Source organism: Canis lupus, chromosome X (assembly GCF_003254725.2).
Source record: "Canis lupus dingo isolate Sandy chromosome X, ASM325472v2, whole genome shotgun sequence".
NCBI classification, from domain to species: Eukaryota; Metazoa; Chordata; class Mammalia; order Carnivora; family Canidae; genus Canis; species Canis lupus.
The window spans coordinates 51,069,618-51,096,868 of record NC_064281.1 but is presented as its reverse complement, the minus strand read 5'-3'; the positions used below and the strand labels follow the sequence as shown (position 1 = coordinate 51,096,868).

The 27,251-nt window shown below is 39.8% G+C and overlaps 1 protein-coding gene across 1 annotated transcript; it reads left to right on the top strand.

The window, feature by feature from the left end:
* Positions 1 to 23,098: 23,098 nt before the first annotated feature.
* On the top strand, positions 23,099 to 23,904 carry LOC112671927 (WASH complex subunit 3-like). The gene has a single exon (XM_035712043.2). It carries the CDS (start codon positions 23,172 to 23,174, stop codon positions 23,754 to 23,756), a length of 585 nt encoding a protein of 194 aa, XP_035567936.1. The 5' UTR covers positions 23,099 to 23,171; the 3' UTR covers positions 23,757 to 23,904.
* Positions 23,905 to 27,251: the final 3,347 nt, after the last annotated feature.

Below are 27,251 nucleotides of genomic sequence, written 5' to 3'. Positions count from 1 at the left end.
CAACTGCGCGCCCAGGAGAGTGCGCCGAGCTCCCTAAGGGCTGCAGCGCGCACGGAGGGACCCGGAGCAGCTGAAGGGGCTCGGGCGGCGGCTCCGCGGAGGGGGCTGCGCGGCCCCGGGAGCAGCGCGGAGGGGCTCGGGCAGAGGAAGAGGCTCCGTGCAGAGGGGGCTGCGCGGTTCCAGGAGCAGCTCGGAGGGGCTCGGGCGGCGGCTCCGCGGAGGGGGCTGCGCGGCCCGGGAGCGCGAATCCAACAGCGCAGGCCCCGGAGCACAGGGCGGCGGGACACAGCCCAGGATCCGGCCTCCCCCGGGACAGGCAGAGGCCGGGAGGGCCCAGGACAGCAAGGACGCTCCTGCCCCAGCTGAGCAGATCAGCGGCCCCGCCCCCGAGCCTCCAGGCCCTGCAGACGGAGAGCTCCGGAGTTCCTGCAGGGGCTGAATCCAGGTTTCCAGAGCTGCCCCGCCACTGGGGCTGTTCCTCCTGCGGCCTCACGGGGTAAACAACCCCCACTGAGCCCTGCACCAGGCAAGGGCAGAGCAGCTCCCCCAACTGCTAACACCTGAAAATCAGCACAACAGGCCCCTGCCCCAGAAGACCAGCTAGACGGACAACTTCCAGGAGAAGCCAAGGGACTTAAAGAACACAGAATCAGAAGATACTCCCCGGTGGTTCTTTTTTTGTTTGTTTGTTTTTGTTTTTGTTTTGTTTTGCTTTTTGATTTGTTTCCTTCCCCCACCCCCTTTTTTTCTCCTTTCTTTTTCTTTCTCTTTTTCTTCCCTTTTTTTTTCGTTTTTTTTTCTTTTTCTTCCCTTTTTTTTCCTCTTTCTCTTTCTCTTTTCTTTCCTTCTTTCTCTCCTCTCTTTTTCTCTTTTTCCCAATACAACTTGCTTTTGGCCACTCTGCACTGAGCAAAATGACTAGAAGGAAAACCTCACCTGAAAAGAAAGAATCAGAAACAGTCCTCTCTCCCACAGAGTTACAAAATCTGGATTACAATTCAATGTCAGAAAGCCAATTCAGAAGCACTATTATACAGCTACTGGTGGCTCTAGAAAAAAGTATAAAGGACTCAAGAGACTTCATGACTGCAGAATTTAGAGCTAATCAGGCAGAAATTAAAAATCAATTGAATGAGATGCAATCCAAACTAGAAGTCCTAACGACGAGGGTTAACGAGGTGGAAGAACGAGTGAGTGACCTAGAAGACAAGTTGATAGCAAAGAGGGAAACTGAGGAAAAAAGAGACAAACAATTAAAAGACCATGAAGATAGATTAAGGGAAATAAACGACAGCCTGAGGAAGAAAAACCTACGTTTAATTGGGGTTCCCGAGGGCGCCGAAAGGGACAGAGGGCCAGAATATGTGTTTGAACAAATTCTAGCTGAAAACTTTCCTAATCTGGGAAGGGAAACAGGCATTCAGATCCAGGAAATAGAGAGATCCCCCCCTAAAATCAATAAAAACCGTTCAACACCTCGACATTTAATTGTGAAGCTTGCAAATTCCAAAGATAAAGAGAAGATCCTTAAAGCAGCAAGAGACAAGAAATCCCTGACTTTTATGGGGAGGAGTATTAGGGTAACAGCAGACCTCTCCACAGAGACCTGGCAGGCCAGAAAGGGCTGGCAGGATATATTCAGGGTCCTAAATGAGAAGAACATGCAACCAAGAATACTTTATCCAGCAAGGCTCTCATTCAAAATGGAAGGAGAGATAAAGAGCTTCCAAGACAGGCAGCAACTAAAAGAATATGTGACCTCCAAACCAGCTCTGCAAGAAATTTTAAGGGGGCCTCTTAAAATTCCCCTTTAAGAGGAAGTTCAGTGGAACAGTCCACAAAAACAAAGACTGAATAGATATCATGATGACACTAAACTCATATCTCTCAATAGTAACTCTGAATGTGAACGGGCTTAATGACCCCATCAAAAGGCGCAGGGTTTCAGACTGGATAAAAAAGCAGGACCCATCTATTTGCTGTCTACAAGAGACTCATTTTAGACAGAAGGACACCTACAGCCTGAAAATAAAAGGCTGGAGAACCATTTACCATTCGAATGGTCCTCAAAAGAAAGCAGGGGTAGCCATCCTTATATCAGATAAACTAAAATTTACCCCAAAGACTGTAGTGAGAGATGAAGAGGGACACTATATCATACTTAAAGGATCTATTCAACAAGAGGACTTAACAATCCTCAATATATATGCTCCGAATGTGGGAGCTGCCAAATATATAAATCAATTATTAACCAAAGTGAAGAAATACTTAGATAATAATACACTTATACTTGGTGACTTCAATCTAGCTCTTTCTATACTCGATAGGTCTTCTAAGCAAAACATCTCCAAAGAAACGAGAGCTTTAAATGATACACTACACCAGATGGATTTCACAGATATCTACAGAACTTTACATCCAAACTCAACTGAATACACATTCTTCTCAAGCGCACATGGAACTTTCTCCAGAATAGACCACATATTGGGTCACAAATCAGGTCTGAACCGATACCAAAAGATTGGGATTGTCCCCTGCATATTCTCGGACCATAATGCCTTGAAATTAGAACTAAATCACAACAAGAAGTTTGGAAGGACCTCAAACACATGGAGGTTAAGGACCATCCTGCTAAAAGATAAAAGGGTCAACCAGGAAATTAAGGAAGAATTAAAAAGATTCATGGAAACTAATGAGAATGAAGATACAACCGTTCAAAATCTTTGGAATGCAGCAAAAGCAGTCCTAAGGGGGAAATACATTGCAATACAAGCATCCATTCAAAAACTGGAAAGAACTCAAATACAAAAGCTAACCTTACACATAAAGGAGCTAGAGAAAAAACAGCAAATAGATCCTACACCCAAGAGAAGAAGGGAGTTAATAAAGATTCGAGCAGAACTCAACGAAATCGAGACCAGAAGAACTGTGGAACAGATCAACAGAACCAGGAGTTGGTTCTTTGAAAGAATTAATAAGATAGATAAACCATTAGCCAGCCTTATTAAAAAGAAGAGAGAGAAGACTCAAATTAATAAAATCATGAATGAGAAAGGAGAGATCACTACCAACACCAAGGAAATACAAACGATTTTAAAAACATATTATGAACAGCTATACGCCAATAAATTAGGCAATCTAGAAAAAATGGACGCATTCCTGGAAAGCCACAAACTACCAAAACTGGAACAGGAAGAAATAGAAAACCTGAACAGGCCAATAACCAGGGAGGAAATTGAAGCAGTCATCAAAAACCTCCCAAGACACAAGAGTCCAGGGCCAGATGGCTTCCCAGGAGAATTTTATCAAACGTTTAAAGAAGAAATCATACCTATTCTCCTAAAGCAGTTTGGAAAGATAGAAAGAGATGGAGTACTTCCAAATTCGTTCTATGAAGCCAGCATCACCTTAATTCCAAAGCCAGACAAAGACCCCGCCAAAAAGGAGAATTACAGACCAATATCCCTGATGAACATGGATGCAAAAATTCTCAACAAGATACTGGCCAATAGGATCCAACAGTACATTAAGAAAATTATTCACCATGACCAAGTAGGATTTATCCCTGGGACACAAGGCTGGTTCAACACCCGTAAAACAATCAATGTGATTCATCATATCAGCAAGAGAAAAAACAAGAACCATATGATCCTCTCATTGGATGCAGAGAAAGCATTTGACAAAATACAGCATCCATTCCTGATCAAAACTCTTCAGAGTGTAGGGATAGAGGGAACATTCCTCGACATCTTAAAAGCCATCTATGAAAAGCCCACAGCAAATATCATTCTCAATGGGGAAGCACTGGGAGCCTTTCCCCTAAGATCAGGAACAAGACAGGGATGTCCACTCTCACCACTGCTATTCAACATAGTACTGGAAGTCCTAGCCTCAGCAATCAGACAACAAAAAGACATTAAAGGCATTCAAATTGGCAAAGAAGAAGTCAAACTCTCCCTCTTCGCCGATGACATGATACTCTACATAGAAAACCCAAAAGTCTCCACCCCAAGATTGCTAGAACTCATACAGCAATTCGGTAGCGTGGCAGGATACAAAATCAATGCCCAGAAGTCAGTGGCATTTCTATACACTAACAATGAGACTGAAGAAAGAGAAATTAAGGAGTCAATCCCATTTACAATTGCACCCAAAAGCATAAGATACCTAGGAATAAACCTCACCAAAGATGTAAAGGATCTATACCCTCAAAACTATAGAACACTTCTGAAAGAAATTGAGGAAGACACAAAGAGATGGAAAAATATTCCATGCTCATGGATTGGCAGAATTAATATTGTGAAAATGTCAATGTTACCCAGGGCAATTTACATGTTTAATGCAATCCCTATCAAAATACCATGGACTTTCTTCAGAGAGTTAGAACAAATTATTTTAAGATTTGTGTGGAATCAGAAAAGACCCCGAATAGCCAGGGGAATTTTAAAAAAGAAAACCATATCTGGGGGCATCACAATGCCAGATTTCAGGTTGTACTACAAAGCTGTGGTCATCAAGACAGTGTGGCACTGGCACAAAAACAGACACATAGATCAGTGGAACAGAATAGAGAATCCAGAAGTGGACCCTGAACTTTATGGGCAACTAATATTCGATAAAGGAGGAAAGACTATCCATTGGAAGAAAGACAGTCTCTTCAATAAATGGTGCTGGGAAAATTGGACATCCACATGCAGAAGAATGAAACTAGACCACTCTCTTTCACCATACACAAAGTTAAACTCAAAATGGATGAAAGATCTAAATGTGAGACAAGATTCCATCAAAATCCTAGAGAAGAACACAGGCAACACCCTTTTTGAACTCGGCCATAGTAACTTCTTGCAAGATACATCCACGAAGGCAAAAGAAACAAAAGCAAAAATGAACTATTGGGACTTCATCAAGATAAGAAGCTTTTGCACAGCAAAGGATACAGTCAACAAAACTCAAAGACAACCTACAGAATGGGAGAAGATATTTGCAAATGACATATCAGATAAAGGGCTAGTTTCCAAGATCTATAAAGAACTTATTAAACTCAACACCAAAGAAACAAACAATCCAATCATGAAATGGGCAAAAGACATGAACAGAAATCTCACAGAGGAAGACATAGACATGGCCAACATGCATATGAGAAAATGCTCTGCATCACTTGCCATCAGGGAAATACAAATCAAAACTACAATGAGATACCACCTCACACCAGTGAGAATGGGGAAAATTAACAAGGCAGGAAACAACAAATGTTGGAGAGGATGCGGAGAAAAGGGAACCCTCTTACACTGTTGGTGGGAATGTGAACTGGTGCAGCCACTCTGGAAAACTGTGTGGAGGTTCCTCAAACAGTTAAAAATATACCTGCCCTACGACCCAGCAATTGCACTGTTGGGGATTTACCCCAAAGATACAAATGCAATGAAACGCCGGGACACCTGCACCCCGATGTTTCTAGCAGCAATGGCCACGATAGCCAAACTGTGGAAGGAGCCTCGGTGTCCATCGAAAGATGAATGGATAAAGAAGATGTGGTTTATGTATACAATGGAATATTACTCAGCTATTAGAAATGACAAATACCCACCATTTGCTTCAACGTGGATGGAACTGGAGGGTATTATGCTGAGTGAAGTAAGTCAGTCGGAGAAGGACAAACATTATATGTTCTCATTCATTTGGGGAATATAAATAATAGTGAAAGGGAAAATAAGGGAAGTGAGAAGAAATGTGTGCGAAATATCAGAAAGGGAGACAGAACGTAAAGACTGCTAACTCTGGGAAACGAACTAGGGGTGGTAGAAGGGGAGGAGGGCGGGGGGTGGGAGTGAATGGGTGACGGGCACTGGGTGTTATTCTGTATGTTAGTAAATTGAACACCAATAAAAAAAATAAATAAATAAATAAATAAAAAAAAGGAAATTTCTAATGGAAAAAAATCCCTATAATTCACCAGAGATCAGACTCACAAGTTTATACATTAGTAAAATACAAACACCTATGTTTTTCTCCAGGTGAAAGAGCCCATGATTCTGGATAATAAGATGGGAAATATGAAACCTGAAAAAGGAGTCAAAAATTAGAAGAACTAAAAAAAAAGTTTTTGAGTTTAGGGAGTCATATTTAAGAAGATGAGTTAATGGAAGTACAGGGCCATTCACAAGTTGGTTTTGCCCCTTGAGAAAACCTTTTGACTTTTGAGATGAGTAGGCTAGGTTAGGCAGAAAGCAAATACAGAAGAGCATCAAGCTAGTACTCAGGGGTGCAATGAACATAAAGTGTTCTTATTAGTGAGGAAGGGCTAGTCTTCTCCGTGATGCTTCACTGATGTTCTTGCTCACTCATTATTCCTCCATCTTACCAACACCAATTACTAATGGTAATCACAGATCAAAACTGGAGTCAAAGTAAGTCTCAGTGATGGAATCTATTTCTCACCCCTCCTATTTCTAAAGCAAGGTAGGTGAGAGTCAAGGGATTCCTGCAGGATATTTCATGGGGCCAATTGCACCAATAATGGCACATGGACTCCACAGGTATGGTATTATCGTCCCTCTTGTTCCGGGACTGTCATCAACTGCAGAAGAGATGGAAGCTGGACCTACAAGGGATGTCCATGATTTGAAAACATTGGCATAAGGCCTATATCATCTCTGGATGATTTGTTGTCATAACGTTCAGCATGAACATCTAACTTGGGCTAAGGAAATGGGACAAATTTCCTTGGGAGGAAAGTGGAAACATACATAGTGGTATGTCTCGAGAATTAGAGATTCTCTCACCTAGCATATCATCAGGTACATGTGCCCAGGTATTCCTTTGAACAAAATTCCAAGGGGTCAGGTGGTCATCTGGTGTGGGTGCTTACATTGGAGATTGATGGTCTGCACCTAGAAACAGAAATAAGCGTCCTTGGTTGAAGACTCCTTATCTTGCTCCAAGGGGACATCTGGATTATGCCAACACCCGCCCCCCGGAAATGTTCATCCCTGTGGCCAAACTGTTCCTCACACACCTCGGGCTCTGGAATTTCCAGAGGTACCTATGGAACTGCAGATGTCTGCAACTCATGGTGTTCAAGCTCTCTCCTGCATTTGTATTTGTTGGTGTACCTGGGAGTCCTTTGATAAGAGCAGAAGTTTTGTGCACTGGGATGCTAGAAGTATGAGTTTGTCATGGACGCTAGCAGTAGATGAAAGGATTGTAGCAGGTATTGCTCATAGTAAACCAGTGGAAGGTACAGAAAACTATATTCTCAGTTTCTATGTCTGCACTAGAAATAAAAACCACATAGTAATTGATGGGAAAGCAATATACTATAAAGACCCTTATAATTAGAATCAGCATTTTGATGTTCTTTTTTCACTTCTGGTAGTGTGCCAAAATTTGATAAACAGATAGATCAACAGCTTCATTTTGTATACACAACCTCTACCCAGGTGTAAATATGTTCTAAAAATCACTGGTAGACTCAGGATGTACAGTATCCCAAATGTCCCAATAACTCACACACTGATATGCTGGTGGGAAAACAGATTTTGATAAACTGCATGTGTAAGAGCAAGTAGTACTGCTAGACTCCAGATCATGGTGACAGTCAGTGTGCTGTGGGAGTGTGTTAGCCTTGGCTTCACCAGATGCAGAGTTACCTGGAACACAAGAAACACCCTTCTTTTTTAATATTTTAATTTAAATTCAAGTTAGTTAACATACAGTATAATTTTAGTTTCAGATGTAAAATTTATTGATTCATCACTTACATACAACAACCAATGTTCATTACAATAAGTGCCCTCCTTAATACCCACCACCAATTTAACACATCCCCCCATCCACCTCCCCTCTTACTAGAACAAACCTCAGTTTGTTCCTTTCAGTTAAGAGTATGTTTTCTGTATTGTCTCTTTTTCCCCTATGTTGATCAGTTTTGTTTCTTAAATTCCATATATGGGTGAGATCATACTGTATTAGTCTTTCTCTGGCTTATTGTACTTAGCATAATACTATCTAGCTCCATCCACATCATTGTAAATGGCAAGATTTCATTCTTTCTCATGGCTGAGTAATATTCCATTATATATTATATGCTATAATATAGCATGTAATAGCACATTGTCTTTATTCATTAGTCAATGGACATTTGGGTTCTTTCCATAATTTAGCTTATTGTTGATAATGCTGCTGTGAACATCAAGCTACATGTATCCTTTGGAATCATTATTTTTGTATCCTTTGGATAAATACCTAGTAGTGCAATTGCTGGGTCTTAGGTATTCTATTTTTTACTTTTTGAGGAATTTCCATACTGTTTTCCAAGTGGCTGCAACAGTTTGTATTCCTACTAACAGGAAACAGGGTTAGTAGGGTTCCCCTTTTTCTGCATCCTTGCCAATACTTGTTGCTTCTTGTGTTTATTTTAGCCATTCTCACTTGTGTGAGATGATATTGTAGTTTTGATTTGTATTTCCCTAATGATGAGTGATGTTGAGCATCTGTTTACATGTCTTCTTCAGAAAACATTTATCCACGTCTTCTGCCCATTTTTAGCTGTATTATTTGGGTTTTGGATATTGAGTTTGATAATTTGTTTATTTTGGATACTAACCCTTTACCAGATATGTCATTTGTAAATAACTTCTCCCATTTTGAAGTTTGCCTTTTAGTTTTGTTGACTGTTTCCTTCACTGTGCAGAGCTTTGTATTTTGATGAAGTCCCAACAGTTTATATTTACTTTTGTATCCCTTACCTCAGAAGACATATCTAGAAGGAAGCTGCTATGGCTGATGTCAAGGAGGTTACTGTATATGTTATCATCTAGGATTTTGATGGATTCCTATGCCACACTTAGATTTTTAATCTATTTTGAATTTATTTTTTGTATGGTGAAAGAAAGTAGTCCACTTTCTCATTCTTTTTTTTTTTAATTTTTATTTATTTATGATAGTCACAGAGAGAGAGAGAGAGAGAGAGGCAGAGGGAGAAGCAGAGGGAGAAGCAGGCTCCATGCACCGGGAGCCCGACGTGGGATTCGATCCCGGGTCTCCAGGATCGCGCCCTGGGCCAAAGGCAGGCGCCAAACCGCTGCGCCACCCAGGGATCCCAACTTTCTCATTCTTTTGCATGTTGCTGTTCAGGTTCCCAAACATCATTTGTTGAAGATACTTTTTCCTATTGTATATTCTTTCCTGCTTTGTTGAAGATTATTTGTGGGTTCATTGCTTTTTTTTTTATTCTGTTCCATTGATATATGAATCTGTTTCTGTGCCAGTACTGTACTCTTTTGATCACTACAGCTTTGTAATTTATTTAGAAATCTGAAATTGTGATGCCTCCAGCTTTGCTTTTTCTTTTTTCAAGAATTTTTTGGCTATTTGGGGTCTTTTGTGGTTCCATACAAATTTTAGGATTGTTTGTTCTACTTCTGTGAAAAATTCTGGTGTTATTTTGATAGGGATTACATGAAATGTATAGATTGCTTTGGGTAGTATAAACATCTTAACAGTTACTGTTCTTCCAATCTGTGAGCATGGAATTTTTTTCAGTGCTTTGTGTCATCTTCAATTTCTTTCATAAATGTTTTCTAGTTTTCAGAGTACAGAGCATTTAGCCATTTAATTAGGTTTATTCCTAGGTATCTTATGGCTTTTGGTGCAATCATAAAAGGGAAAAATTTCTTGATTTCTCTATCTGCTGCTTTATTATTGGTGTATAAAAATGCAACAGGTTTCTGTACATTGACTTATATCCTGCAATTTTACTGAAGTTGTGTATTAGTTATAGCAATTTTTTGTGGAGTCTTTTGGATTTTCCATATAGATATCACGTCATCTGCAAATGGTAAAAGTTTGACTTCTTGCCAATCTGGATGTTTTTGTTTCTTTCTATTGTCTGATTACTGTGGCTAGGACTTCAAGTACTTTGTTAAATAACAGTGGTGAGAGTGGGCATCTCTATTTTCTTCACCCTACAAGAAAAGCTTTCAGTTCCTCCCCCTGTTTTTTTAAAAAAGATTTTATTTACTTATTCACGAGAGACACAGAGAGAGAGAGGCAGAGACACAGGCAGAGGGACAAGCATTCTCCATACAGGGAGCCCGACGTGGGACTTGATCCCGGGACCCCAGGATCACGCCCTGGGCTGAAGGCAGGTGCTAAAGCACTGAGCCACCCAGGCTGCCCATGATTCCACACAAATCTTAAGATGATTTGTTCCAACTCTCTGAAGAAAGTCCATGGTACTTTGATAGGGATTGCATTAAATTTGTAAATTGTCCTGGGTGGCATAGACATTTTCATAAGAGTAATATTTCCAATCAATGAGCATGGAATATTTTTCCATCTCAGGTGCTAAAGCGCTGAGCCACCCAGGCTGCCCAGCTTTTCCCCTTTGAGGATGATTTTATCTGAGGGTTTTACATTAATGGCTTGTATTATGTTGAGGTATATTCCTTCTATCCCTACTTTGTTGATGGTTTTTTTTTTTTTTACCATGAATGGGTGTTTTATTTTGTCAAATGTTTTTTCTGAACCTATTGAGAGAATTGTGTGGTTCTTATTTCTTTTATTATTGTGGTGTATCACATTGAATAATTTGCAAATGTTGAACCACCCTTGCAACCCAGAAATAGACCCCACTTGATGGTGGTGCATTGTTCTTGTACTATACTTTTGGATTCAATTTGCTAGTATTTTGTTGAGAATTGTTTCATCCATGTTCATCATGTATTTTGGCCTATGTTTTTCTTTTTTAGTGGAGTCTCTGGTTTTGGAATCCAGGTAATGCTAGCCTCATAGAATAAGCTTGGAAATTTTCCTTCCATTTCTATCTTTTGGAATATTTCAAGAAGAATTGGTATTAACTCTTCTTCAAATGTTGATAGAACTCCCCCTTGAAGCCATATGGTGCTGAACTTTGTTTAAAGGGAAGTTTTTGATTACTTATTCAATTTCTTTGCTGATTATCAGCCTGTTTCTTTTAAATTTATTCCCACTTAGCTTTTTTAATTTCTATCTTTGTAGGAAATTGTCCATATCTTCCAGATTGTCCAATTTGCTGGCATATAATTTTTCATAATATTCTCTTACAATTGTTTGTATTTCTGTGTTGTTGGTTGTTATTTCTTCTCTCTAATTTGTGATTTTATTTATCTGAGGCATTGTTGAACTCTGGGTAGGAGTTTATCAATTCTATTGTTGTTTATTTTTTTGTGTGATCCAGTAAAACTTTATTTAGAAAAATAAGTTTGACCACATCTGACTTGTGAGCTGTTGTAGTTTGAAAATCCCTGATCCATTTTATGTATATACATATGAAGTTCGATTTGACAACATATAGTATAACACCCACTGTTCATCATATCAAGTGCCCTCCTCAATGCCTGACACCAAGTCACTCCATCCCCCCATCCGCCTCCACTTCCACTTCTCCTTGTTCATTTCCCAGAGTTAGGAGTCTCTCATGTTTTGTCACCCTCTCTAATTTTTTCCACTCATTTTCTCTCCTTTCCCCTATAATCTCTTTCACTATTTCTTTTTTTCCCCTTTCACTATTTCTTATATTCCCCGTGTGAGTAAAACCATATAAAGACTGTGCATCTCAGATTGACTTACTTCATTAGGAATAATACCCTCCAGTTCCAACCACATTGAAGCAAATGGTGGATATTTGTCCTTTCTAATGGGTGAGTAATATTATATGATATATAGATATATATCATAATATTATATCATATATATATAATATGATATATATATCACATCCTCTTGATCCATTCATCTGTCAATGGACATTGACACTCCTTCCACAGTTGGCTATTGTGGATATTGCTGCTATAAACATTGGAGAGCAGTTGTCCCAGTGTTTGCATCTATATCATTGGGATAAACTGCTGTTTATCCAGTAGTGCAATTGCTGGGTCGTAAGGTAGCTCTATATTTAACACTTTGAGGAACCTCCCTGCAGTTTTCCAGAGTGGCTGTACTAGTTCACATTCCTACCAACAGTGCAAGATGGTTCCCCTTTCTCCATATCCTTTCCAATATTTGTTGTTTCCTAACTTGTCAATTTTCACCAATCTCACTGGTGTGAGGTGGTATCTCATTGTGGTTTTGATTTGTATTTCCCTGATGGCAAGTGATGCAAAGCTTTTTCTCATGTGCTTCTTGGCCATGTCATCTTTGGTGAAATTTCTGTTCATGTCTTTTGCCCGTTTCATGATTGAATTGTTTGTTTCTTGGGTGTTGAGTTTAATAAGTTCTTTATAGATCTTGGATACTAGCCCTTTATCTGATATGTCATTTGCAAATATCTTCTCCATTGTGTAGGTGGTCTTTCAGTTTTGTTGATTGCTTTTTTTTTTTTTTGCTGTGCAGAAGCTTTTTATCTTGATTAAGTCCCAATAGTTCATTTTTGCTTTTGTTTCCCTTGTCTTCATGGACGTATCTTTCAAGAAGTTGCTGTGTTCAAGCTCAAAAAGGGCTGTGTTGTCCCCTCTAGGATTTTGATGGATTCTTGTCTCACATTTAGATCTTTCATCCATTTTGAGATTATCCTTGTGTATGGTGTAAGAGAATGCTCTAGTTTCATTCTTCTGCATGTGGCTGTCCAATTTTCCCAGCAGCATTTTAGAAGAGACTGTGCTTTTCCCAGTGGGTATTCTTTAGTGATTTGTCGAATATTAATTGACCATAGAGTTAAGGATTTAATTTTGGTTTCTCTATTCTGTTCCATTGATCTATGTGTCTGTTTTTGTGCCAGCACCACACTGTCTTGATGACCACAGCTTGGTAGTACAACTTTAAAACCGGCATTGTGATGCCCCAGGCTTTGGTTTTCTTTTTCAATATTCCACTGGCTACTCAGGGTCTTTCTGATTCCACACTAATCTTTTTTAAAAGATTTTATTTATTTATTCCTGAGAGACAGAGAGACAGACAGACAGACACATAGGCAGAGGGAGAAGCAGGCTCCACACAGGGAGCCCATTGTGGGACTTGATCCTGGGTCACCAGGATCAGGCCCTGGGCTGGAGGCAGTGCTAAACTGCTGAGCCACCCGGCTGCCCATGATTCCACACAAATCTTAAGATGATTTGTTCCAACTCTCTGAAGAAAGTCCATGGTACTTTGATAGGGATTGCATTAAATTTGTAAATTGTCCTGGGTGGCATAGACATTTTCATAAGAGTAATTTTTCCAATCAATGAGCATGGAATATTTTTCCATCTCTTTGTGTCTTCCTCCATTTCTTTCATAAGTGTTCTATAGTTTTTAGGGTATAGATCTTTTACCTCTTTGGTTAGGTTTATTCCTAGGTATCTTATGCTTTTGAGTGCAATTGTCAATGGGATTGACTCCTTCATTTCTCTTTCTTCAGTTTCATTGTTAGTGTATAGAAATGCCACTGACTTCTGGGCATTGATTTTGTATCCTGCCACACTGCCAAATTTCTGTATGAGTTCTAGCGATCTTGGAGTGGAGTCTTTTGGGTTTTCTACGTACAGTACCATGTCATCTGCAGAGGAAGAGTTTGACTTCTTCTTTGCCAATTTGAATGCCTTTTATTTCTTTTTGTTGTCTCATTGCTGAGGCTAGGATTTCTAGTACCATGTTGAATAACAGTGGTGAAAGTGGACATCCATGTCATATTCCTGATTTTAAGGGAAACACCCTGTTTTTCCCCATTGAGAATATTTGCTGTGGGCTTTTCCTAGACTGCTTTTAAGATACTGAGGTATTTTCCCTCTATCTCTACACTCTGAAGAGTTTTGATCAAGATTGGATGCTGTGTTTTGACAAATGCTTTCTCTGGATCTATGGAGAGGATCATATGATTCTTGTTTTTTCTCTTTTTGATGTGATATACCACATTGTTTGTTTTATGAATGTTGAACCAACCTTGCATCCCAGAGATAAATGCCACTTGGTCATGGTGAATAATCTTCTTAATGTACTGTTGGATACTATTGACCAGTATCTTGTTGAGAATTTTTGCATCCGTGTTCTTCAGGGATATTGGTGTATAGTTCTTTTTGGTGGGGTATTTGTCTTCTTTTGGAATTAAGGTGATGCTGGCCTCATAAAACGAGTTTGGAAGTATTCCAAACTTTTCTATCCTTTGGAACACCTTTAGTAGAATAGGTATTATTTGTTCTTTAAACGTTTGATAGAATTCCCCGGGGAAGGCATCTGGCCCTGGATTTGACGTCTTGGGAGGTTTTTGATGACTGCTTCAATTTTCTCCTGGGTAATTTCCCTGTTCAAGTCTTCTATTTCTTTCTGTTCCAATTTTGGCAATTTGTGGTTTTCCAGAAATGCATCTATTTTTTCTAGATTTTCTAATTTGTGGGGATATAGCTGCTCATAAAACGTTTTTAAAATCATTTGAATTTCCTCAGTATTAGTTGTGATATCTCCTTTTTCATTCATGATTTTATTAATTTGAGTCTTTTCTCTTTTGTATTTATAAGGCTGGCTAATGGTTTATCTATCTTATTAATTCTTTCAAAGAACCAAATCCTGGCTGGTTGATCTGTTCTGTAATTCTTCTGGTCTTTGTTTCATTGAGTACTACTCAAATCTTTATTATCTCTCTTCTTCTGCTTGGTATAGGTTTTACTTGATTTTCTTTCTCCAGTTCCTTTAGGTGCGAGGTTAGTTTGTGTATTTGCGTTTTTTTGCAATTTTTTGAGGGATGCTTGTATTGTGATGTATTTCCCTCTTAGGACTACTTTTGCTGTATCCCAAAGATTTTTTAATGGATGTATCGTCATTTTCATTAGTTTCCACGAATCTTTTAATTCTTCTCTAATTTTCTGGTTGAGCATCTTTTAGTAGGATGCTCTTTAACCTCCATATATTTGAGTTTTCTCCAAATTTCTTCTTGTGATTGTGTTATAGTTTCAAAGAATTGTGGTCAGAAAATATGCATGGGACAATCCGAATATTTTGGTATCAGTTGAGACCTGATTTGTGACCCAGTATGTGATCTATTCTGGAGAAAGTTCCATATGCCCTTGAGAAGAATGTGTATTCAGTTGTGTTCGGATGCAAAGTTCTGTATATATCTGTGACATCCATCTGGCCCAGTGTTTCATTTAAGGCCCTTGTTTCTTTGGTGATGTTGTGCTTAGAAGATCTGTCATTTGCAGAAAGTGCCATGTTGTATTATTATCTGAGTATCTCTTTACTTTGGCTACTGATTGATATTCTTGGCAGCTCCCATATTAGGGGCATAAATATTCATGACTGTTAGGTCTTCTGGTTGGATAGACCCTTTAAGTATGATATATTGTCCCTCTTCATCTCTTACTACAGTCTTTGGGATAAACTTTAATTTATCTGATATGAGGATTGCTACTCCAGATTTCTTTGAGGACCATTTGAATGGTAAATGGCTCTCCAACCTTTCATTTTCAGGCTGTAGGTGTCCTTAGGTCTAAAATAAGTCTCTTGCAGACAGCAAATAGATGGAACTTGCTTTTTTATCCAGTCTGAAACCCTGTGTCTTTTGATGGGATCATTAAGCCCATTCTCATTCAGAGTTACTATTGAAGGATATGAATTAAGTGTCATCATAATACTTATTCAATTCCTGTGTTTGTGGACTATTTTTTTGGGTTTCCTCTTTCTTTTACAGAGTCCCCCTTAATATTTGTTGCAGAGCTGGTTTGGTGCTCACCTATTCTTTAAGTTTCTGCCTATCTTGGAAGCTTGGAAGCTCTTTATCTCTCCTTCTATTCTGAATGAGAGCCTTGCTGGATAAAGTATTATTGGCTGCATTTTCTTCTCTTTTAGTTCCCTGAATATGTCCTGCCAGCCCTTTCTGTCCTGCCAGGTCTCTGTGGAGATGTCTGCTGTTAATCTGATATTTCTTCCCAGGTAATTGAACAATCTCTTGTCTCTCGCTGCCTTAAGAATTGCTTTTTTATTTTTGGAATTTGCAAGTTTCACTATTAAATGTCGAGTTGTTGAATAGTTTTTATTGATTTTGGCAGTAGGGGTCCCTCTGTATCTCCTGGATCTGAATTCCTGTTTCCCTCTCCAAATTAGGGAAGTTCTCAGCTATGATTTGTTCAAATTTTCTGGTCCTCTGGCCCTCTCAGTGTTTTCTGGTACATGTCAGTTCTTCCTTCTGAGGCTATCATTTATTTCTCTTAACCTTTCCTCATGGTCTCTTAATTGTCTTTCTCTTTTTTCCTCAGCTTCGTTCCTTACCATCAATTTGTCTTCTTTGTTGCTCAGTCTTTCTTCCACTTCATTAACCCTAGCTGTTAGGACCTCCAGTTTGGATTGCGTCTCATTTAATTGATTTTTAATATCAGCCTGAGTAGATCTAAATTCTGCAGTAATGAAGTCTCTAGAGTCCTTTTTTTCTAGAGTCTACCGGTAACTTTTAATTGTGCTTCTGAATTGGCCTAACATTGAATTGTAATCCATATTCTTTAGCTCTGTTGCAGAGAGTACTGTTTCTGATTCTTTCTTTTGTGGTGAATTCTTCCTTCTAGTCATTTTTTCCTGTGTAGTGTGGCTGTATGAGTTGGCTGAGTCAAGAATATAAACCACGACCTAAATGAATTCTACCCTCGATGATTCTGAAGTTTCCTCAAGGGTGATCCTCTTGGTTCTTATTGTAGTAAGTTCTGTATGTTAGAAGATGATCAATCCTAAATTCATATAAACCAGTAATATTTGTAGAAAGCCCCAACATTGACCTCCAAAACATAAATAAGATAAAAGAAGGGGCGCAGAATGGGAATGAAGAGAGCATATAATTTCACAGAATGAACCAGCACAATATTCCTCTTGGTTCCAGGTGTATGCTGGTCATGTTTTAGAAGGTATTAACTTCCGCCATTGTAGAACAAAACAAGGCAGAAAAACCAAAAAAAACAAAACAGAAACTTGTATCTTATGTGCCTCCCCAAATTAATTGAGTATGTTAACAGGAATCCAGAAATGAAAAATATATCTAAGACATGTAGTGTAGAAATATGAAAGTCAAAAAGAAAGAAACTTAAAAATGAAGAGCTAGTAAAATATTGTAGTCAAGATGGGAAAAGAGAAAATATATTGGAAATTTTTCGTTGGATATAAAAATGATTTGTAATGGAAAAAGGAAAATAAATTAAATAAGTTAAAAAAAGAGAGAGTGGGGGTACCCTCTATTTCTATATATTATATTCCCTCCTTGGTCCTGGGGCTTTCCAGCAGTGCTTGGTCAAGAACTTGCCCTGTTATTCCAGCTGGTCTTCTGGAGAAGGATTCTGCTATGCTGATTCTCAGGCATGTGTGCCAGAGTGGAGATGCCCAGCCCCCTACTGGGTCCCAGGCTCAGCTTGAGCTGTTTATGCTGTGAGGCCTTGGTCTCTGGTGCCCCTCCCTGGGCACCTGGTTAAACAAGGACCAAGGACGAGAAACAATGGCAGCAGCCAGATTTCCAGCTCTGGAGTCAGCTCCCCACTAGTAACTAAAGTCACCCAGTCTGCACTGGCCTAGATGCTCCTGGGAATGGCATGGATGCACTGGTCTGCACAGATTGCGGGGCTCCCAGTGGCAGGAGAGCTCTCACTGTCCTGTGCCCTCCCTGCTTCTGCCTGTTTCCAGAGGGAACACAGAATCGTGGCTTTGTCAGCTTGGGCGCCCTGGTATCCGGGATCCTGTGCTGCTGGAACTGCACTCCCTGGGGCCATGGCTCCCAAAGGCAATGAGATGCAGCCACCTCCATCAGGAGCCAGCCCACCTAACCAACTGGCTTCTCCCAAATGCCCCGAGTGCTGTGCACTCCAGCCATTTACAGAGGTCTGTCCGCAGTTTGCGGTGCACTTTCCCTCGGGCGCACCTCTTCTAATGGTGACTCCGGGAATCTGGAGGCTTCACTGCCCTTCCTGAGATTCTGCCCAATTACCCTGCTAAGCACTTTTCCATCTGGGAAAAATCTGGGGCAGATTTTTAAAGTTCCCACTTCTCCAGGGCTAGGGTTTCCTGTCCTGGAGGCTCTCGTTGCTCTGCTTTAGCTCATCTCACGGTGACCCTCCTCTACTTTACTCTTATTTTTTTTATTTCCACATTCCTACCCTGCTACAAGCAAAAACCGTTCTCTCTGTAGCACTCCAGCTGTTCTCTCTTTAAATCTCGGTTGAATTTGTAGGTGTTCAGGCTGTTTTGAAAGCCATCTAGGTAAGTTGGTGGGACCAAGTGAGTTGAGGACTCCTACTCTTCTGCCATCTTGCCCTGCCTCCTCCAATTCTACTAATTGATAGTAAGAATCAACTCCTGGTTTCATTGATCTCTTCTACTGTTTTTTTGTTTTTTTAAATTTTCTTTTTAGTTTCCATATCATTTATTTCTGCTCTAATCCTCATTATTTCCCTTTTCTGCAAGACCTATGCTTCATTTCTTCTTTTTTGAGCTCCTTAGATGTAATTTTAGATTGCGTATTTGAGTTTTTCCTGCTTCTTTAAGTAGGCCTGTATTGCTATATATTTCACTCTTTTAAACATTTTCTTATTTAAATTCAACCCAGTTAACATATAGCATATTTGTATTTTTCTGGGGTAGAATTTTTTTTCTGGGGTAGAATTTAGTGATCTATCAGTTGCATATAATACCCTGGGCTCATTACATCAAGTGCCCTCCTTAATGCCTATCACCCAATTACCCCATCTCCCAACACCTTTCCTCCAGCAACCCTCAGTTTGTTTCTTACAGTTAAGGTTTCTTATGGTTTGTCTCCCTCTCTGTTTTTACCTTATTTCATTTTTCCTTCCCTTCCCTATATTCATCTCTTTTGTGTCTTAAACTCCACATATGAGTGAAATCAAATGGTATTTGTCTTTCTCTGACTCATTTATTTCACTTCTTATGACTACTTTTGCTTAACCCAAAGGTTTTAGACTATCATATTTTCATTTTCATTTATTTCCATGTATTTTTTATTTCTTCTTTAATTTCCTGATTGAACCATTCATTTTTTAGTAGCATATTCTTTAAACTCCATGTATTTCTGGTCTTTCCAAACTTTTTCTTGTGGCTGACTTCATGTTTCGTAGTTTTATGTTCAGAAATTATGAATGGTATGATCTCAATCTTTTTTTTTAACTTGTTGAGGCCTGATAGGTGTTCTAAGATGTGATCTAGTCTGGAGAATGTTGCACGTGCACTTGATGAGAATGTCTATTCTGCTGCTTTAGGATGAGAAGCTCTGAGTATATCTGTTAGGTCCATCTGGTCCAGTGTGTAATTCAAAGCCATTGTTTCCTTGTTGATTTTCTTCAGATGATCTGTCCATTGATGTAAATGGGGTTTTAAAGTCTCTTATTATTACTGTATTATTATCAATTAGTTCCATTCTGTTTTTTAATAGTTTTTTTTATATACTTTGGTGCTCCCAGGTGGGGGCATAAATATTTCCCTTTGTTACATATTTAAGTTGGATGATACCCTATATTATGATGTAGTGCCCTTCTTCATCCCTATTTCCATCGTTGGTTTAAGATCTAGCTTGTCTGAGGTCAGTATTCATACTCTGGCTTTCTTTTGATGTTCATTTGCACGATAAATATTTCTCCATCCCCTCACTTTCAATCTGCAAGTGTATTTAAGTCTAAAATGAGTCTCCTGTCAGAAGCAAATAAATAGATCTTATTTTTAATTCATTCTTACATCCTATTCTTCTGATTAGATCATTTAGTACATTTATATTCAAAGGAATTATTGACAGATATGCACTTATTGCCATTTTATTACTTTTTGTTTGTTTTATTTCTGGAGATTTTCTCAGATACTTTCTAGTCTTTGTCACTTTTGGTCTTCCCTTCCCACTCAAAAAGTCTCCTTTAATATTTCTTTGGTACCAGTTTAGTGGTCATGAACTCTTTTAGTTTGTGTTTGGCAACTCTACATCTTCTTCTATTATGACTATTGCTAAATAGAGTATTCTTGGCTGCATATATCTCCCATTCAGCACATTGAAGATATCCAACCACTCCCTTTTTGTTTGCCAGCTTTCTATGGAGAGATCTATAGCTAGACTTATGGGTCTTCCTTTGTAGATTTCTTTTGTCTTGCTGCTTTTAGGATTTTTTCTTTATAATTTTATTTTGCAAATTTAATTACAACATGTCTTGGTTTTGGTTTGCTTTTGTTGATTTTGATGGGACTTCTTGTGTGTTCCAGATATCATTTTATATTTCTGTCGCCAGATTAGGGAACTTTTCACCTATAATTTCCTCAAATAAGCCTTTTGACCCATTTTCTTTCTCTTACTCTTCTGGGATTCCTATGATATGAATGTTATTATTTTGATGGCATCACTGAGTTTCCTAAGTCTACTTTTGTGTCCAAATTTTTCCTTCTCTCTTTTGTTCAGCTTCATTATTTTCCATAATTCTATTTTCTATACCACTGATTTGTTCCTCTGTTTCTTTCATTCTTGTGGTTATTATATCCAGTAGGTTTCAAATCTCAGTTATTGATTTTTCATTTTGGCCTGATTATTTTTTGTCTTTTTTGGCTCTGTGGTGAGGGTCTCTCTGATGTTCTTCCATGCTTTTCTCAAACCCAGGTAATAACCTTTGGATATTTCCTTTAAATTCTGGATCAGACATATTATATCTGTCCTATTAGATCTCTGGCTATGACCTTTTCTTATTCTTTCTTTTGGGATGAATTCCCAAATAAGATTCCATCTTATCATTTTATCTAGGTTTCTGTATTCTTATTTGAGTTAGAAAAGCCTTTTTCCTGCTCCTTAGAGTAATGGCTTTATTAAGAATAGGTCATATAATGTCCATGGCTTAGTGCTTTAGGAGGTGTGTCTGTTTTGTGCTGAATGCACTTTGCTTCTCTGTTTTTGGCTGCCCTATACTTCATATCAGTCTTCTCTAGAGGTTTTCCTTCACTTCAGTGTGGAGGGTTTGGTCCTTTGCCTAGAATTTGGTGAGTTTTAGCTAGGTTTGCCCTGGTCTGCTTGTTAAAAGAGACCTTATGCCTTTTACACTAGAGATGAAGCTTTGCAGAACACTATCATTACTAGATATTGTGTCTGTAGGCTTTTGCACTGGTCTCCTAGAAAAGGGGCCTGCTGCACTGGTCCTGATGCACATTTGGTAGAGAAAAGGAGCATCAGAAGAGTTCAGGGGGTAGGACTTGGTGTAAGCAAGTTAGGCAGCCAGTGTTGGGACTGTGCTATTTATTGAAATTGGTTTATGCAGAGGGTTGAGGGAGGGAAATTGTGCCAGCCCACTCCTTTGTCCTGTGGAGGGGTTTTGTGCTTCTTGCTCTCAGGGAAGCACTTTCAGGGGCGTGAATAATTTCACCTCTTGTATCACAGGCATTTTTCAGATCACTGTTTTCACACTGTCTGTCTCTGTGTCACTTGCCTGCCTAAAGGAGTGCAGTGCACCTTTGGCTCTACTCAGGCCTGCTGAATTTTAAAATTCCAAATTTCAGGGGACACCTAGGTGGCTAAGCTGTTGAGCGCCTGCCTTTGGCCCAGGGTGTGATGCTGGAGTCCTGGGATTGAGTCCCACATCGGGCTTCCTGCATGGAGCCTGCTTCTCTCTCTGCCTATGTCTCTGCCTCTCTCAGTGTGTCTTTCATGAATAAATAAAATATTTTAAAAAAATTTCAAATTTCAGAGTCCTGGTATGCTGGTACTCTGAGATAAGGTTTCACCCTGGTGGACCTGATGAAAATTTGATCCAGAAGGCCAGTTGCACCTGAGTGCAAGGGTGTGGGATTTGGAGCAACAAGCTAAACAGTAGTGTCTGTGCTAGCTGCCTTCGGCAGCTGTCTCCCCACCTATTCTGAGTGGCAAGGGAGAGATATGGCTCCTGCTTGTTTTTCCTTCATCAGCAAGGCAATCATGCCTCAAAGATGAGCTCCAAAAAGTCTTGAGTAGTGACTCAGTACTTTTCTTTTGAAATTATCAAAAAATTGTACCTGTTTTATTAGGAACTTTAGTGATAACTTTAAAGTTTGACAGGGCAGTGCAGAAGCAAGAATTTCATAGCACAGTCAGCCACCAGACTGCCATGCAGCTGCTCAAGGGTGCGCAAGTCCTGCAACTCCTACTGGATGCTCACTGTCCATTGTCTGGAGATTCCTCCTCCAGGGGGCCTGGGGACTCTTCTACCTCTGTGATCTCTTCCATTGGTGCAGTCTGCTCCATGTCACTGGTATCTTTACCTGATCCCCAGGTTTGAACTCCACATCCACCCATGTTGTCTTCAGTTCTGATTGCTCTCTCGAAATTTCGTTTTCCTCTCTGGTCAAAACCGTCAAAAGCTCTGTTCCCAGGGCCACCTCTGCCTCGGTTTTGCATGGCCCCTCTGGGGCTTCCACGGCCTCTCAGTGGTCTGTCCTGATCAAACTTTTCAATGGGTTTTTCATCTGTGAACTTCTCAGGTGTCAAGTCGGCCTGTCTCTCAGTCTCATAGGGTCTCATAGGATTTTTTTTTTCATAGTGGACTTTATTGGGGAAAGTTAGTGTAAAAAACATTCAAATTCATAAAATTTAAATAAGACAGTAAAATTATACCTTATAGCTATAGCCATCGCTGTCGTAATCAAAAATCAGGTAAAGTCTAAGTTACCGCCTAAGCAAACACTATTTTGTGAGGCTGGTGTTGCGAAGCCCGAGGCAGGAAACACTGTGATTATTAGAAGTGAGCCAGTGATGAATTTACATTTGAAGCTGAGGAAAGGGAGGAAGCATGTTACGATCAGGGCATCACAACATTCTAGTCTGAAAAAAGCAACTTTATTAGTGTCATAAGAAGAGTAATCAGTTTTCCTGGTGATGCATCACGTCTTACTGAGCTCCATGTGGTCTGTCCCTCCAAGCCCTTCCTTCTCCAGGCACAGCCTCCTAAGGCACCTGGCTGGCTCCCTCTGGAACTCCTGCAGTCACCTGGCCCCAGTGGCCCCCCACCCATCGTGCACACTGAGACCTTGGTCAAGAGTGTCCCTTACCAGGTAATGTGGGTTTCTCTTTGGTTATGGAATTTTTCTTTAATTTTTACGTAGCTTAAAAAAATATAGTTAGAAATGTGCTCCTGAATTCCAAATGTGGGCCCAGGGAGAGGTGTTGGCACATTGTTGCCGGGTTGGGCGGGCCCGGTTTGGGAGGGCTTTGTGGGCGAGACCCTGGTCCCCCACCCGCTGACAACATGGATGAGGATGGGCTTCCTCTCATGGGGTCAGGCATAGACCTGACCAAGGTGCCAGCTATTCAACAGAAAAGAACAGTTGCATTTCTAAACCAGTTTGTGGTGCACACTGTACAGTTCCTCAACTGCTTTTCTACAGTTTGTGAGGAGAAACTAGAAGACCTTTCTCTTCGTATCCAGCACATTGAAACAACTCTCAATATTTTAGATGCAAAGTTGTCATACATTCCAGGCCTAGATGATGTCACATTTGAAGTATCTCCTGTAAGCGTCACTGGTGTCACAAATGAATCACATTCTGAAACTACTTCAGAGAAATCACAGCATAACAGTTTACAAGACTCTGTACTACAGAGAAGTGAAGTAACACCAGAAAATATCTTAACTGTAGCCAAGGACCCAAGATATGCCAGATATCTCAAAATGGTTCAAGTGGGTGTTCCAGTGATGGCAATAAGAAACAAAATGATATCAGAAGGACTAGACCCAGATCTTCTTGAGAGGCCAGATGCTCCAGTGCCTGATGGTGAAGGTGAAAAAAATACAGAAGAAAGTTCAGACAGTGAATCTTCTTTTAGTGACTAAGCTTAATTTTGATAACAGTTACATATACATGTGTAGGTATACATATACATTCCATAAGAAAGAAAACCTGAACTTGAACTCTTAATCATAAAACATCAAATGGCCATATATCCACCACCAAACTTCTTCTATGTTAAAAATAAATAAATAAAGCATTTATAACCTGGCAAAAAAAATCCCAAGTCTTTCACCTAAGTGATCCTTGAATTTTGCAGTCTGCCCCAGGGTTATTTGCTTGCTTCCTCTCTAGGAGTAGGGCAGCATCCTCAAGTCTCTATCACAGGCAAGCCTGAGGATCTCTAAAACTCCAGTCTTTGAGACCTGCTATTTGTAAAACTCATTAAAATCATCCCCTCTCATTTTCCCAGCGAATGGCTTTGGGAAGTGTTCTTGTGTGTATCCCTGTGCACTCCACACTCTCTCTCACCTTTCTCCATGACCAGGACTCCCCCTCCTCTGCAGCATCCAGGATTAATTTCTCCTCCAAACCACATCTCTGCACTTCCTATATTCCTTGATGTGGCCTCTTCTCTCCCTCTAGCTGTGCACTTTGTTCTCTCAGTCCTTGGGTTGATTTCTTGGATATTCAGAATTATTTGATAATTGTCTAACTGTTTCAAGGGACAAAGCAAACCTAGGGTCTTCCTACTATGCCACCATCCTAGCTTTCCCCGAGGCAACACACATCTTGATATCAACTCTGCTCTGTGTTTAATGTATGGGTAAATACTGATTGAATAGTTTCTACATGATTTTTATAATTTACTTGGATTGTTACTACTGTTTACCCCCAGTTTGAACACCAGTTGGATTAAAAGTATCTTAGAAAAACATACCTTAAAAATGTTATGACTCTTAAAATACTGGAACTCCAAGTAGTTCCCAGTCAAAATCGGAAGTGAAAAGGGGGGAAGATGTTTGTAAGTGATTTCTAATAAACCTTATCCTCAAAACCTAACCCATCATGAAGAGTTTGAGGTGTCTAACCTGCCTTTGCACAGCCCATTCTCTTCCATTTTATTCATAAGTGCTGTTCAGAGGCCTTCCTGGTGTCAATCCATGGTGACTGCCATCATTAGAGTACTAAGCAAATTTGCTGAAGTAATGCATGATATTTTCAAATACTCAGGAATCAGGCTTGGGGGGATAGAAGTAAAGGGAATGTAGGATAATCACTCAAATAATCCTCTCAGTCTCTGTAGATAAGGCAAGTTTAAGAATAGGGGCATGAAGTGGGCTTATATCCTTTTCCCCTTATCCAGTCCACCCATCCTTGGACTGGAGCAGCATTTGTTCTGTGTGCTGGGATACACCAAGGCAAGTGGAATATGGAGTAGAACTATCAAAATGTGTGATATTGCCAGATTAAAGACTAGAAAGACCTGTTCTTGGTTTCCTTGTGCTTGATGAAAACATAGCATATGAGCAAGTTGCTGAAGAGAGATATCATATACTGAAAGGGGACTGTATATGCCAAAGACAACAGTATTTTTTTTTCTATGATGTGGCGTTTACCTCCACCCCAACCATTGCCTGGCTGTTTCTGTTGGTCATTCCCATACTGGATTATGTACACTGGTTCCATTTAGATTTCTGAGATTCCAGTTTTGATCCTCAGTTGGAACCCAAGTGAAATTTTGGAGGAGCCAATTAATAGTACTTTACAATTATAATAGAGAAAGGGATGCTTCATTAATGGAATAGTTCATTTTGTGTGGGGTTACAAATTAAGATGGCCCTAAGAGGCTATAGAAGACATAGATGAAGAGGCCTTACTCCAAAGTCTGACAAACAGAAACTCCTGGATTTGCCTTACATTTGAACAATCACAGATTTCACTGCTTCAAAGAAGAGTGGATTAGCTTTTCAAAGCTTTTAATAAAGTGGGATCCTGAGGATCCAAGAGCCAGTTCCTTATATCTCCTACAGGGGAAGGGAAATCCTGCTAATTAGCTCACATTCACTGGGATTATGTAATTCTTTTTTTAATGTTTTTATTTTTTACTATGATTATTTTTTGTATATTTTTTATTGGAGTTCAATTTGCCAACATATAGCATAACACACAGTGCTCATCCTATTAAGTGCCCCTCTCAGTGCCCATCAAACAGTCACCCAAACCCTCTGCCCACCTCCCCTTCCATGACTCCTTGTTTGTTTCCCAGAGTTAGGAGTCTCTCCTGTTCTGTCACCCTCTCTGATATTTCCCACTCATTTTCTCTTTTCCTCTTTACTCTTTTTCACTATTTTTTATATTCTCCGAATGAATGAGACCATATAATGTTTGTCCTTCTCCGACTGACTTACTTCACTGAGCATAATACCTTCCAGTTCTATCCATGTTGAAGCAAATGGTGGGTATTTGTTCTTTCTAATGGCTGAATAATATTCCATTGTATACATATACCACATCTTCCTTACCCATTCATCTTTCGATGGACACCGAGGCTCCTACCACAGTTTGGCTATTGTGGACATTGCTGCTATAAACACTGAGGTGCAGATATCCTGCTCTTTCACTGCATATGTATCTTTAGGGTAAATCCCTGGCAGTGCAATTGCTGGTTTGTAGGGCAGTTCTATTTTTAACTTTTCCAGGAACTGCCACACACTTTTCCAGAGTGGCTGTACCAGTTCACATTCACACCACCAGTGCAAGAGAGTTCACCTTTCTCCACATCCTCTCCAACATTTGTTGTTTCCTGTCTTGTTGATTTTCACCATTCTCACTGGTGTGATATGCTATCTCACTGTGGTTTTGATTTCTATTTCCCTGATGGCCAGTGATGTGGAGCATTTTCTCATGTGCTTGTTGGCCATATCTATGTCTTTCTCTGTGAAATTTCTGTTCATGTCTTTGCCCATTTCATGATTGGGTTGTTTGTTTCTTTGCTGTTGAGTTTAATAAGTTCTTTATAGATCTTGGATACTAGCCCTTTATCTGATATGTTATTTGCAAATATCTTCTCCCATTCTGTAGGTTGTCTTTTAGTTTTGTTGAATGTTTCTTTTGCTGTGCAGAAGCTTTTTATCTTGATGAAGTCCCAATAATTCATTTTTGCTTTTGTTTCCCTTGCCTTCATAGTTGTATCTTTCAAGAAGTTGCTATGGCCAAGTTCAAAAAGGGTGTTGCCTGTGTTCTCCTCTATGAAAAGCCCACAGCAAATATAATTCTCAATGGGGAAACACTGGGAGCCTTTCCTCTAAGATGAGGAACATGACAGGGATGCCCACCCTCACCACTGCTATTCAACATAGTATTAAAAGTCCTAGCCTCAGCAATCAGGCAACAAAAAGAAATAAAAGGCATTCAAATTGGCAAAGAAGTCAAACTTTCCCTCTTCGCAGATGACATGATGCTGTAGATAGAGAACCCAAAATATTCCACTCCAAGATTGCTAGAATTCATACAGCAATTCGGCAGTGTGGCAGGATACAAAATCAATGCCCAGAAATCAGTGGCATTTCTCTACACTAACAATGAGACTGAAGAAA